The 14859-nt window shown below is 39.4% G+C and overlaps 1 protein-coding gene across 5 annotated transcripts in view; it reads left to right on the top strand.

Moving 5' to 3' along the window:
• The window catches only part of Tbc1d5 (TBC1 domain family member 5), a 434903-nt gene that overhangs the window by 373304 nt on the left and 46740 nt on the right, over positions 1 to 14859 (top strand). For all 5 annotated transcript variants that reach the window (XM_060369652.1, XM_060369648.1, XM_060369651.1 and 2 more), the window contains one exon: positions 5918 to 6081. In XM_060369652.1, the coding sequence (XP_060225635.1) occupies positions 5918 to 6081 (164 nt within the window). The remainder of the gene's footprint in view (positions 1 to 5917; positions 6082 to 14859) is intronic.

The raw sequence follows: 14859 nt of genomic DNA, 5'->3' as shown, positions 1-14859 counted from the left end.
ATGTAGGGATAAGAAACATCTTTCTAGTAAGACAAGAAGATGGAAACCATCCTAGCAAAAGACACATACATACCACATAAACGCATCTCACACACACATAACCAGACAACTACATACACAGACAATTTCCCAAATAGAAATGAAGGCTACAGCAGTTATAAACTGCTTGCTGGGATATCCATGATGCATCCCAACACCTACAGAACCCTGGTAAAGACTGAAAACTGACTCAAGATATTTAAGAAAAGAAAATCTTGTCTATTTACAGACCACTATAGTAACCAAGCAAGGGCTTCAGTGATCACAACAAAATGGGGATAAACTCCAGAATCACTTGAGTAAAGTCATTAATACAACAACAGGTAGCAAGATAGGTGGACTGAGGAGGTAGAGTGGCATGGGGTCTCATTTCCAGAGTTACCACCTTCTGTTGTTATGGGTTCAGAAATAGCCACACACTGACCACTTGAACAACAGACTCAGACTGACGGAAGCTTATTGAGCACTGAACAAAATTAGCCAGTCAGGGCCATAATCTGGACTCAGGTGCCAGACAATGTCGCCAGTCTGAATCTAAGACTGTTTTGTTTTTTTGTTTTGTTTTGTTTTGTTTTTGTTTTTGTTTTGTTTTGTAACCAGGTAACCAGGGATAAAAAATGGGGGGGGCAGCATTACATCATTTTAACTAGCTAAATATAATCGATTTTTTCCAAGTGTATTGTGTTGTATCTAGGGAGCTAGAGAAAGCACTTTAAATTGATTGGCAGGGATTTAGAAGAGTTTTGGGGGGCTTTCCAGCTTTCTGGGAGTAGGAATCAGAGCAGAATGTTATACTCTTTAACTGTAGCAGAACATGCATTTATAATATATTGTTTTGTATTAAGCAGCAAGTATTGAACTATTGAATTGTATCCTAGTGTCAGGCATGTAGAACCTGAGAACGTGAAATTAATTTCACCTTGTGATCAAAATAGAGACTTGGAGGCAAAATGGCTTCTGATACACTAAAGGCTATAACAGGTGTTAACCGAGGAGCTACAGTTATGCTATGAACTAAAGTAGGTCTCAACAGAGGGGCTACAGAGTTCAAGCAGGATACAACACTATTATAGCTGTCAACAGAAATCGTAAGGCACACAGCACATAAAGCAAGAAACTATACCTCACACCTGGGTAAAGCAGTCAATGGACTGTCAGGGGAAAAATCCACATTAGACTTGCTACAACTAAGGAAACCACTGTAAGGACTAGATGAATGAAAACAGTGCATACCAAAAAAAAAAAAAATCAATAAGTAAAAGATTTTTGAAGAATCAAGATATTTAGGAGTTGGAAAATATGACAACTAGAATGAAAAATTTACTTCTAAAATTAATTGTTAGATTTGCACTGACAGAACACAGACTCAGAAGTTGAATATGTGTCGATTGAAAGTATCCACTTGGAGGACAAAAAGACAAAAGTGAAGATAAATGAACAATATTCAGAACCATATAGGGCACCATTAATAGTAACAATATGTAAACAGTGGGAACCCAGAGAAAAGGGAGGAGAATGAAAGGCAGAATATTTGGTGAAATGACAGATACATTCCATGATTTTATGAAAAACATTCATTCATATGTGCGATAACTCAAATAGCTTAAACTCAAGAGCTTCACAGTTAGACACATCATAGTGATATCAATAGGGTGAGATATAATGTAGGTGAAAGGGCTCTTGCCTAGACTGCACAAAATTCTAGGTTTGACCACAGCACCAAATAAACCTGACATGGTGCCATGCCATCAGTCAGTAGATAGAGGCAGGAAGATCAAAAGTTCAAAGTCACCTTCAGCTGTAGACCAAGTTCAAGGCTAGCCTGGGCCAAGTGAGGTCCTGTCTCACAAAAGAAGAAAAATGGACTAAACTTCCATGCAAGAGTTACAACTGGAAGAAAATCACCGTGACCTGTAGGTAGTGGGGTTCATAGATGTGAATATAGCTACAAAAAGATATGATTTCAGACAATTAAAGACTTTTAAGTTTCAAATGACAGCTTACAGAAGGTGAAAACAATACACAGAAGGAGAGGGGCTTCAAATCATAAATCTGGAGAAGGACTTGTCCCCAGACTATGGAAAGAGCTCAACAATATAAAGGCATCTACTCCGATTTCTGAAGGGTTGTCACGAGCGCCTAATTACGCCGGAGGACTTTAACGGAGATGCCACAGAGGGCGGCAAGGTATTGGTAAGAGCCAATGCATTTTTGAATGCTGCTTTAATCACACAAATCACACAAATATCTAAAAGTTGCCTAGCTCATTATACATCCTATGGGGATGTATAACCTGGCTGCAGGTATGGGCTCGGACACTTTGCTTCCGGTGTCTAGGGTCTTCTCGCCCCGGAACTTCTCAGTTCCAGCCGGACCTTCTGATGACTTGACAGGCCTCGGAGCTTCTCTGCTCCGGCCAGGCCTCAGATGCGAAGGAAGCTGCGGTTGCTCAGGAGCCGTCTTCCAGGGCTCGTCTGATAAGGGGGTCCTTTCAGAACTGGTTGTTAAGGTGGTCAAGGCTTTTTAAACAGCCGTTCGGGAATTGGCTGGTTAGTGGCGGTCTCTCGGCGTACTCACCAAAGAGTCTGGCCTGCCGCACCCAAGTGGGCTCAGGCTCCAGTTTTTATACATTTTTTTCAGGGCAAAGTGATAGCTTTGACTTATCACTCGTTCACACGTACCAGCTGCTAATCGGCTGGCATTACCTAATTTCATTACTTAGTGCCTTAAGGGCGTTACTTTAATTTCTATACTTTATTCTAAAATATCACTACTCTTTCACACACACACACCAGCTGCTAATCAGCTGATATTATTTAATTTCACTACTTAATGTCTCAAGGGCATTACTTAGTTACTATTACTAAAAATATCTTCTTATCTATCCGTGACAGCTCTGCTGTCTTACAAGCTCTCAGTGTCTTAGGGGTGTTGCCCAGTCACTGTCACCAAAAATGTCTCTTGACTTTGCTCCTGACAGCTTTGTTGTCTTACAGGCTCATTACATTCCACCCCCTGACACCTGAAATGAAATCAGCATAAAAGGTGTCAATTTTCGCTCGCAGGTGGGGGGGTTTACATTCTGATGTTCCTCTGCCTCCTGAATTTGTTGTCTGTTATCAATATCTCAAACATATTGGGTAATTTCCAAAGATTGTGGTGGGATTAGGAAAAACTGCTAATAACGTAAGATTTCCATTTGGGGCTATGTAATTGTTTTTAAATTACCGATGATACTTTAAAAACACTGAATTGCACACTTCAAAGAGCAAATGTTATTATATATGAATATATGTCATTAAAGTTGTTATTTTTTAGAAGGTGGCATTTACATTTAATCTGATATGCTAAGAATGTTTCTGCATGTTGTTGATATGATTTTCAAAAGAAAATTAATAGATGGGTTCCTGAATCCTTTTCCATTCAGATAGATCCTAGTCTGTAGGTCATTGCCATAAACATAAAATAATGCAGTGAAGTTAAAGCCTAAAGCCCTAGAGGTAGATGGGAGACATGGAATCAAAGGAGGGAAGACTGAGGTAAGGTAGGGCAGAAAGTTCCTTTTATAGGGCTAAAGTCAACACAAGATGCTTCTCAGGCCATGAGAATTTGTTTCCCCTGCCCTTTTCTAGCTCAGAAGACCTTGTGCTAGACTTGAAATTACAGTATCACTCATTACAGACTCAGTTGTTGAGGCGGCTCTGGAAACAGTTTTCTGTTTATGGGAAAACATTTATGCAAAAGAGCAAGGGTTGGGAAGAAGGGTGCTGGCTGTCAAAGCATAATGCAGACCTCCAGAAGTACAGGGTTTCCTGTGAGAGGACATCTGGGTGGAAGTGGGGAGTTCCTGCTGCCAGGCACCATATGGGAACTACCTTAGGACGCACCTGCTCTGCCTCCATGCAGAAACCAGGCAGATCCCAAATAGCCTGGGAGGGAGAGCATCATTGCTCCTTTTGGCTTACCATTCACTCCTTGCCTCCAGGTTCTGGAGTCTGGGGAGATGATCCCCACTGAGTATCCCTAGTTTCTGAAAGAAAGGAGGCTGCAGAAGAAAACAGCTGCTGGAAGATCAGGGACAGAAGCCTCAGGTAGATAACTACTAGTCTGAGTATAACTCAGTAGCTTTTGTACCTAGTGACCCAAGAGAGATGATTGCTTATAGAGCGTCTATTAATTATGTGCTTATGCTGAGCATCCCCAGTGCCATCACTCTAAGCAGGGCACAGGCCTAATGAAAGGCACTGCAAGACAGCACCTTAGCCCATTTCAAGATTCCATTATAAGCTTCAGGTTGCCCTATATCTGTCCCACAATTAAGGAAAAGAAAGAAGCTCTTTGAAAACTTTTGCTGAAATATTTAAAGTTTTTAACCATATTCATATATAGTATAGTAGCTGCTGCTTCCTCAGTAAATTTTCTCAGTTAATATTCTGCTGACAGAAAATTCAGCTACTTCACCCTTCATCTTAGAAAAGTAAATTCTTTTTTCTTTTTACATTTTTTAAAACATGCAGGGAGTATGTAGCAAGCATTGCGTATAGAAAACTATACTGATACTTAATTGTTTTAAAAATAGTATCTTTTTTATAATTATTTTTTTATTTTTTTAACTTTTATTAATTACACTTTATTCATTTTGTATCCCGCCATAAACTCCTCCTTCCTCCCCTCCTAATTCCATCTTCCCTCCCCCTTCTTCACGCATGCCTCTCCCCAAGTCCACTGATAGGGGAGGTCCCCCTCTCCTTCCTTCTGATCCTAGTCTATCAGATCTCATCAGGAGTGGCTGCATTGTCATCTCTGTGGCCTGCTAAGGCTGCTCCCCCATCGGGGGTGGGGGTGATCAAAAAGCAGGCCAGTCAATTTATGTCAGAGGCAGGCCCTCCTCCCATTACTATGAAACCCACTTGGACACTGAACTGCCATGGGCTACATCTGTGCAGGGGTTCTAGGTTATCTCCATGCATGGTACTTGGTTGGAGTATGAGTCTCTGGGAAGACCCCTGTGTTCAAATTTTCTGGTTCCGTGGCTCACCTTGTGGAGTTCCTGTCCTCTCCAGCTCTTACTATTTCCCACTTCTTACATAAGATTCCATGCACTCTGCCCAACAGTTGGCCATAAGTCTCAGCATCTGCTTTGATAGTCTGCAGGGCAGAGCCTTTCAGAGGCCCTCTGTGGCAGGTTCCTAGGTTGTTTCCTGTTTTCTTCTTCTGATGTCCATCCTCTTTGCCTTTCAGGATGGGGATTGAAAGGCAATTTTAGTCAGGGTCTTCCCTCTTGATTAGTTTCTTTAGGTGTACAGATTTTAGTAGGTTTATCCTATATTATATGTCTATATGAGTAAGTATATACAGTGTGTGTCTTTCTGCTTCTGGGACAGCTCACTCAGGATGATCCTTTCCAGGTCCCACCATTTACCTGCAAATTTCATGATTTCCTTGTTTTTCATTGCTGAGTAATATTCCATTGTGTAGATGTACCACAATTTCTGTATCCATTCTTCAGTTGAGGGGCATCTGGGTTGTTTCCAGCTTCTGGCTATTACAAATAAAGCTGCTACAAACATGGTTGAGCAAATGTCCTTATTGTGTACTTGAGCCTCTTTTGGATATAGAAAGGGGAACCTTCCTCCACTGCTAGTGGGAATGTAAACTTGTACAGCCACTCTGGAAATCAATCTGGCACTTTCCCAGACAACTAGGAATAGCGCTTCGTCAAGATCCAGCTATACCACTCCTAGGCATAAAAATAATATCTTTATGTTAGCATTGTGAAAAAGTTACTTCATAGCTAATCGCCATTTATTAAAGCTAGCATATTCAGTGGCTTAGTGACAGTCTGGTGTTTAATTATTGCTGCTTAATTTTCTTACAGGGCAAAGTTCTAAAACGATCAGTTCATCTCCAAGCACTGAAAGTTTACCTGGGGGAAGAGACTCCACCGGCTCTCCACCCTCATCGGCTACTAAAAAGGATTCCTTTTTCAGCAACATCGCTCGTTCCCGCTCGCACAGCAGAACCATGGGCAGAAAAGAGTCTGTAAGTGTTTAAGGGCAGCTTGCTTTTAATTTTTCATTTTACCCTAGAGGGGACATATAAGAAGGCTCCTCTTATGCCCAGTTTAGTAAAGTTTATTAAGCTTTTATAGACCAGAACAAACTATTTCTTCAAAAGTATGTTAATGTTATCATTATAATTTAGGAATATTTTAAGACCATGATCTCTGTTACCTGGGGAAAAGACAAACATCCGTTCAAAATAGGTGAAATATTTTCCAAATCCTTTCTTTATCTTTTATCAAAGTGAGTCATATTTGAAGACGTAGCCCCAGCATTGGTCATTACAGGCTCTGGTGTTGAGGAAGCAGACCCTGAGCTAGCGTTTAAAGTTCTAAAGGCTTACTAGTGGGTAGCATCTACAGAAGAAAAGGAAGGGCTAAGACTGGGTAGAAAAGTACCATCCGCCCTCGCCAGTCCCCATCTGTTCTCTGTACAATTCCCTGCCCAATTGTCTAAATTTTAATAAGCTATGTTTTATTGTTGAGAGAGGTTATGACACTTCAAAACAAAATAATCTTTCTATTATAAAGTAATACCTGAAAATAAAATAGTTTTTCTTTTTGTTTTTAAAAACTATATGGACTACATTTCTATTATGGTGAGGTTTTTGTTGTTTGTTTGGCTTTAAAGATTTTTTTTTTTTTAATGTGCTTGAGTTTTTGCTTGCATTGCATGTGTGATCACTGTGTGTATGCTTGGCACCCACAGAGGTATGCCCGGTCCTCTTGTCACTGTGTAGGCACTTGGAACAGAACCTGAGTCCTCTGCAAGAGCAGCAGCCAGTGCTCTTTCCCACTGAGGCATCTTTCCAGCCTCTCTATTATGGTGTTTTCACAGTTTCTATATAGATCCTTTGTCTGTAATCCTTGAAATGATATATTCAAAGTATATGAGCTACTCTAGTAATCTAATCTTAGTCCAAATTCTTATTATCTGTTATTTTTAAGATTATAATGTAATTACATCATTTCTCCCTCCCTTTCTTCCCTTCAGAGCCTCCCAATTAACCATTCCTGCTCCCTTTCAAATTCATGACCTCTTTTTGATTAATAGTTGCTACATACATGCATACATACACAGTGCACACACATATATATGCATATATAAAATTCCTAAATATATAAATATAATCTCAGTCTCTATGTTTTCAGGGATGACCATTTGGTATTGGAGCTTTACAAGCAGCTTTATAAGAACTTTAACCCCATTTTATAGCTAGTTCAAAACTAACCTGACATGAAGAACTCATCTGACCCCCTAAAGAAGGCATGCTATCAGAATCTAGCTACAGCTGGAAAATAACAACTACTAAAACCTTAGAGGGGTGATTGGTCAAGATACATGGAAAGAATGATATTGTCTCTGTAACTGTGGATATCCTTAGTAAGCTGCTAATGCTTCAACTACCTCATCTGCAACTCAAGCAGTGTAAACCCTTCTGTGTAGGGAATACATTCTGAAAAGTGCAAAAGAGACACTTTTGTTGTCTACACGGCACTGAATGAGATGGCTATAATGTTACCTAGTGACAAAATCCCAAAGTTCCATTTTTAAGCTTTGGTCCATCACTGACTGAACTATAATTATGTGACACATAAATGTGCTTTGTTCTCTGAAAGAATTCCCTCTGCTCTGTCAGAGCTCCTTCCAAAGTTCAGAACTGTGGTCTGAAATGTCAACAGAATGGAACTCCTTTGTAAGTACAGTGCTTCTAATGAGACTGCTCACCTCTGCTACCTCCTAAAATTCCTCTGTCGTTAAAAACAAACAGGGCAGTGGTAGGAAACGCCTTTATTCCCAGCACTTGGGAGGCAGAGGCAGGCAGATCTTTGAGCTCAAGGCCAAAAAAAAAAAAAAAAAAAAAAAAAACCTCAAAATGAAAAAAAAAAAAACAGTGCAGAAGACATCAATAATAAATCTTGTTCAGTACTGGATAACTAAACAGCATAAGAAAGCTGAACCCTCAGACATCAATAGAAAAACCAAGATGGAACTTGGTTTAGCTGGTAAAGTCATCTAGTGCCTGAGTGCCTGGCAGCGAAGATAAAAGCAGAGATAAAACCTTTGTCAGAGGTTTGCACACATGGGACTAGGTTTCTTTTCTCTGTCTAGTAGAAGAATGGAACTTTAGTTCTCTGAAAAGTGTAAAGTAAAATCTCTAGACTGAGAGGCATCAAACACACTCCTTGTTGGGCTTTGCTGTGAACATAGAATAATAATTGTACTTGAACACTAAATAGAGGAAACCTCATTCTTCTCCTCTTGCTTGCCAAAGTGTCAGCATTGAGCAAATGTGTGTGCACATGTGAGCACACGCACGCACACACCCCCCCCCACAAACATTCTGTCTTGAGGAGTTCTCCAAAGAAACGACCAGGTCATACCATCCAATCATAGTGCTTCCTTGTAGATCCTTTGTGAGCAACACAGCCAAGAACCATGCAATGTGATAAAAGACAAAAATAGGATTAAAAAAAGAGACAACTAAAAACTATTTATGGTAAGACAACTTCAGAAAGTAGTATGTATGGATACATCCAGTCCTCAGTATCCATGAAGAATTGAATTCAGGAAACCCTCCTGGCACTGTATTTTGTGAATGTCCAAACCCCTGGATAGAATCATATAATGTGGGGGTGTGCACACTTTCCCATATGAGTTAAATCATCTCCAAATCATTGTCAGTGCTATGTAAATTGCATACTGTTGAAAAAAACAGTAAGCTAAAAGTCTACATGTTCGGTACACATAATATTTGAAATGTTTTCAGGTGACAGTTGATCAATAGATAAAGAACCTATAATTATGAAGGGTTGACTGTAACTCCTTCACAGAACGAAAATATGAGGGCAGCTGCTAGGAATAAAATATGAAAATATATTGTCCAAACTGCAAAACTTAATGGAATAATTGTAAAATAAAGTTGAAGAAATAACCCCCCAGAAAACAAAATCTAAAACAAGGTTAAAGTAGAGGATAAGAAAAAGCATAACCTAGCTGTTCCAGAAGGTTGAAAGTCTGACAATGTGAATTCAGAAAGAACAGCAACAATAAAGGAGAGGGGCTAACTCTACATATAATTTAAAGGGCGGGAAGGCACCTCACTGTGAGGTGCTTGTCCTGAAAGCCATAATGACATGACCTTCATCCCTAGAATCAGCTAGGATGACTGTAAGGGCCAGCAAGCTACTAAGAGACTCAGCTCAAAAAGGGGGGGAAAGGCAGATGACACCAAAGAAATGATGCCTTGGGTTGTCCTATGGCACATAATTCAAGGTGTGTTTCTACTATTTTAAATATAAAGCTTGAGATTGAATGCCTCACAAGAGCAAAAAAAAAAAAAAAAAAAAAAAACACAAGAAATCTTATGAACTTATAGTGCTGAGTGAAAAGAAAGATTTTTGACCAAAGGTCAGGAACCAGAAAGCCACAGACTTATCTATAGCAATACCAAAAGTACATGATAGACCATTACCTTCAGTAGTATTCTGGGATGGATTCATGTCCTGCCCAGCTAAAATACTATTATGGTTTAAATCTGAATTGTCTGTGCCCTAATGGTGAAGATCTTGAAGGCTTGAGGAGAGTTTATGGGGAGGGTGCCAACCTCATCAATGGATCAATCTAGATGTGGTTATAGCTGAATGGATTATTAGGAAATGGGGCCTGCTTGTAGGAAATGAATCACTGGGGACACACCTTTGGAGGATATAGCTTGCCCTGATTCTTTTACTTTGCCATTTCCAACTTCCAGGATGTATATATACGTTATGAATCTAGTCCAAATCAAGCAATAACTATTGAGAAATTAGGGTGTGTGAATATGTTTACTTAGGAAAAGAGGAGCAAACAGGCAGTGGCCAGTAGAGCTAAATCTTATTCTTACATAGTGGGAAATCAGTGCGGAACACCCTCTATTAAAAGAATGAAGAATCAAGCAACTTCAGCTAATAAAAGTGGGAGTGGGAGAGTTTAATTACTTGTGAAGGTAATAGAATAACAAAATGGAGAGACTGAGCTAACTGAGAAATTGGTTAAATACCCTACATAGGTATGCTGTAAACTGTGTACACTATACATAAGGTACATAACTATAACAGTATCGGTTATCGTTCTCAACTTGAGGAGGAGATAGTCTTCAAGAGAGAAGTAATTTTAGTATTTTCAGATGTAATGTTATAGTCAGTATTCTTTGTCAGTTCTCACCACAAGAGTACTTCCATGCACCTGTGATCTGTCAGCTGGGTGACTAGTTCTGTCCAGTGTGTTGAAAGTATAGATGATTGACATGTGTGCTACTGCAAAATCATACATGAACAATTATTTCCAGGCTAGCCTGCGGTACAGCTTGAACTACATGGGGGGACACTGTATCAAAGAAAGAAAAAAAACATTACTATGGTTTTGAGCATTGTTATTTATTTTGAAGAAATTTTCCTTTTCCTTTCACTAAAGAACCTATAAGATAAAGATTACCTTATTAAATTTAAATTTTAATTAAGTTCTGATTTTTTTTTATTGATCTTGCGTTTTGTTAGTACTTAGTTCTAATATAAATCTTGTTGGACTGCTAAACGAGGTTTTGTTTTTGGCAATATTCTATGAGTTCCACTTTTTTAAGACTTTTTTTTGCTAAGATTAATAGATAAATAAAATAATAAAGAGAAAATTTCTGAAACTGATATATCAGCCAATACCAATTTTTAAATTCCTAGTGAATTACAAAGGATTTTGTCATGGTTTGTGACAATTATATACCAATCTCCAGAGATCTAAACGTATCCATACAAACCTACAAACCATAGTTTGTAGTCCTCTACAAACCATATGAAATAAAATGTCTGAACTACACAGAATGAATGACTGGATACCCACCACATGAGAACATGGGGCAGCTTTCAGGGATGCTTATCCTATGTGTTGTTGATCCCCTGATTGCACTTTGTTGATTTGAACACAGTCTTATTAATAGAATTTAATTTTATGGCATTTGTTAATTCATTAATGTAGTCATAATTATGATACAGTGACAGTGGTACCAGGTAAATGAAGACAGGTTTAAAACAAAATTCTTAATTTCTTCTGGAGGTGTAGCCACTTTGAACATTGTCTAGTTTATTTCAGGCCATAATCTAGAATTGGAACTATGAACATTTTATCTGTATGATGAGTGTAATAAGACTGTCCTGTTGTGGAGATTTCAGATAGAACAGGAGCTTGCATGCTTGAATGCTGTATTAGCAACCAAGACTCTCCTTCCCAGGAGGCTTTCGTTCTTCGGTTGGCCAGCAGTAAATTCTGTAGTCACCCCTAAACCATCACTGTTAAGACAGAAGTTTAACTTAAAGAACTGTAACTGTGTGATCAGACTGCTAGGGACAGTGGGCGGGTATGATGGGCAGCCAATACACTTGCTAGACAGTTGATTTCCAGAGTGGCTATCTTGCCCTTCACTGACACATTTACATTTGAAAGAGATGTTTTGTTGTAATCAGTCAGCTTTTAGGGGTCCATTTTCAGGCTGTGAATTAGCTTAGTGAGTCAGAAGAGAAAGTGAGCAGAGTGGCTTTCCTACTTAATGTAATTTAGTGACATAAATAGATACAAATTAATCTAGAGGCCACACCTGGTTTTTTACCTTTTTAAAAGTCTTCCTAGGAGTTCTAATCTAATGTCAGGTTAACTTAGACATTTGTAGCATGACATTTAATTAGTTGTCTGAACTTTGTTCATAATCTCTCTGCTGGTGAGTCAGCTAAGGTCTAAGAGAACAGACTTAGATGCTTTTGCATGAATTCATCTCTGTCTTTGGTCTCACCGTATCCATGTAATTCCACCACAGAGACATGGGGTGGCAGAAGCATCATCAAAAGCTATCTCCACACGGCAGAGCATGCTATCTTTATTTTGCTTTTCTAAGTGGGATTTAAGATCTCCATTTTAACTTCTTAATGCCTTGATAAATTTGTTTGATACACACGCACACACACACACACAACTATGAACACAGAATCAGAGGAACTGGATTGCTGTGATTTGACTGTTATATGGGCAGGATGCCACCCTGAGAGACAGTAAAGATGATCAGCCCTCTCCTTTTAGGCTTTTTTCCTCCATCATCTGTCTTCATTTCCATTGTGTCTGGAAGGTACAAAGATGCCAGATTGAAAGATGCCACAATGAACCCTGCCTAGGGGGCATAGACATTAGTTTGGGGAGAGCTCAAGTCAAAGAATTCAATGAATTTGCAATGCCTGGCCAGCAGTTCCTATGGGTTGAATCATGCTAGATTAAATGTGTCCTTGATAACATTTGCTTCCTTCCAATAGCCTTTCTGGAAACATAATATTTATGTGTTCTTTCAAAGCTACCTGCCCTGGGGAGATAGCTACTTTTTCCCTAAAATGCTCATGTGCCTAATATAGAAGGAAATGAGAACTCTTAATTACTCTGTGCAAATGAAAATCAGCCAAGGCCAAAAGTCATTCTGTGGAGGTTGTAAGGTTGTAGAGGTTGTTTTCCCTTAGTATCTTAGCTGGGATAAAAACCTGGCCCTACTAGCTCATCTTTTTATGTTTAACTTTGCCAGGAAGATAGATTAATCTACAGGGCTTCTACTCAGAAAAAAACAAAAAGAAAAGAAAGCTCTGCTCTTATCAGATGAACTTCGGGCCCATTAAACAGAAGAGCAGGTCTAGAAATGACCTGCATGGCTGTTTCTCATTCCTGAACTAAATTCCTATACCCAGAGACTTTGTCCAGAGCTTGAGGTTGCTTACAAAGTTGTCCTCTCTTCCTCTTAGATGGTCCGCTAAGATGTTCTCTTTCTTCTTAGCTTTTGGCCCCATGGTACCCATGTCAGAAATTCATACATTCAGAAGTGTCGTAGAAGCACAGAGAAAGGACAGGTGGCAGCCGATGCTCTGCCTGATAAGCCACAGAACTAGCATATCCTGGCCTGAAGTGGGGAAGCTTTTCCTCTGAGCAAAGGAAACATTCCACATACTAAAAGAGATGGCGTTTCCTAATTAAAAGCGTATTTTAAATTAATGAAGGTGCTAAATTAATGAAGAGGGAACTATAACTTGAGAGACAATTGAAGACATATCTGTATTTTAGTCTTGGTGATTTTAAAAACAAAGTGAAAGTGTAGTACCAGAAAAACATGCTATTACAGTAATAACCTGAAGTACTCTATTAACAAAAACAGAATTCAGTAGACTACTAACGTTAAACATGTACATGCAGAGAGTTCACCATCCTGGTAGTGAACATACTTACAAGTATGTCTGTCGCTACAAAAATATCTCATTCCATTTGTTATAGTTGTAGCTCATTAGACTGGTGGATTGACGTACATAAACAACTCTCAGTGTGAGGTGTTTGTAAAATACAGTTGGTCATGGACACTTTTAAATATCTGGAAAAGCAAAAATAACCAAGACCTTTCTAAACCCTGACATTACAGATTAGCTAGAGGATTTTAAACTTCTTACTATATGTATCACCCAAAAATAGCAAGATTAAATTCCCCAGCTATCCTTGATTATAATGGCTATTTTCCTTAGAAATATTCCTCAACTTTTTAAAATTAGTTTATTTTTTATTAGTTTTTATTTTTTAATATTAATCACAGTTTATTTACTTTGTATCCCAGCCATAGCCCCCCCCCTCATTCCCTCCCAATCCCACCCTCTCTCCCTCTTCTCCTCCCTGTCCCTTTCCAAGACCACTGCTGAAGGGAGGTCCTCCTCCCCCTCCATCTGACCCTAGCTTATCAGGTATCTTCAGGACTGGCTGCAATGTCCTCCTCTGTGGCGTAGCAAGGCTGTTCCTCCCTCGGGGGGCAGGGGGAGGTAAAGGAGCCAGTCATTGAGTTCATGTCAGAAATAGTTCCTGTTCCTCTTACTAGGGTACCCACTTGGATGCTGAGCTACCATGGGCTACATCTGAGCAGGGGTTCTAGGTTATATCCATACATGGTTCTTGGTTGGAGAACCAGTCTCATAGAGGATCCCTGTGCCCTGATATATTTTGTCCTTGTGGAGCTCCTATCCTTTCCACATCATACTAACTCCCCCTTTTATCATACGATTCCCTGCACTCTACCAAAGGTTTGGTTATGAGTCTCAGCATCTGCTTTGATACACTGCTAGGTAGAATCTGTGGTAGGCTCCTGCCCTGTTTCTTGTTTTCTCCTACTTCCCACGTCTATCCCATTTGTCTTTCTAAGTGAGGATTGATCATCTTACCTGGGGTCCTCTTTCTTGTTTATCTTCTTTAGGTGTGCATATTTTAGTATATTTATCCTATCTTATAGGACTGTATAAGTGAGTATATACCATGTGTGTCTTTCTGCTTCTGGGATACATCACTCACAATGATCTTTTCTAGATCCCACCATTTGCCTGCAAAGTTCATGATTTCCTTGTTTTTAATTGCTGAGTAGTATTCCATTGTGTAAAAGTACCACAATTTCTGTATCCATTCCTCAGTTGAGGGACATCTGGGTTGTTTCCAGGTTCTAGCTATTACCAATAAAGCTGCTACAAACATGGTTGAGCAAATGTCCTTGTTGTGTATTTGAGCATCTTTTGGATATATGCCTAGGAGTGGTATAGCTGGATCTTGAGGTAGCACTATTCCTAATTGTCTGAGAAAGCACCAGATTGGTTTCCAAAGTGGTTGTACAAATTTACATTCCCATCAGCAATAGAGGAGGGTTCCCCTTTCTCCACAACCTCTCCAGCTTATGTTG

The sequence above is a fragment of the Meriones unguiculatus genome, chromosome 16, assembly GCF_030254825.1.
Source record: "Meriones unguiculatus strain TT.TT164.6M chromosome 16, Bangor_MerUng_6.1, whole genome shotgun sequence".
Lineage (NCBI taxonomy): Eukaryota > Metazoa > Chordata > Mammalia > Rodentia > Muridae > Meriones > Meriones unguiculatus.
This window is presented reverse-complemented; position numbering and strand designations above follow the sequence as displayed.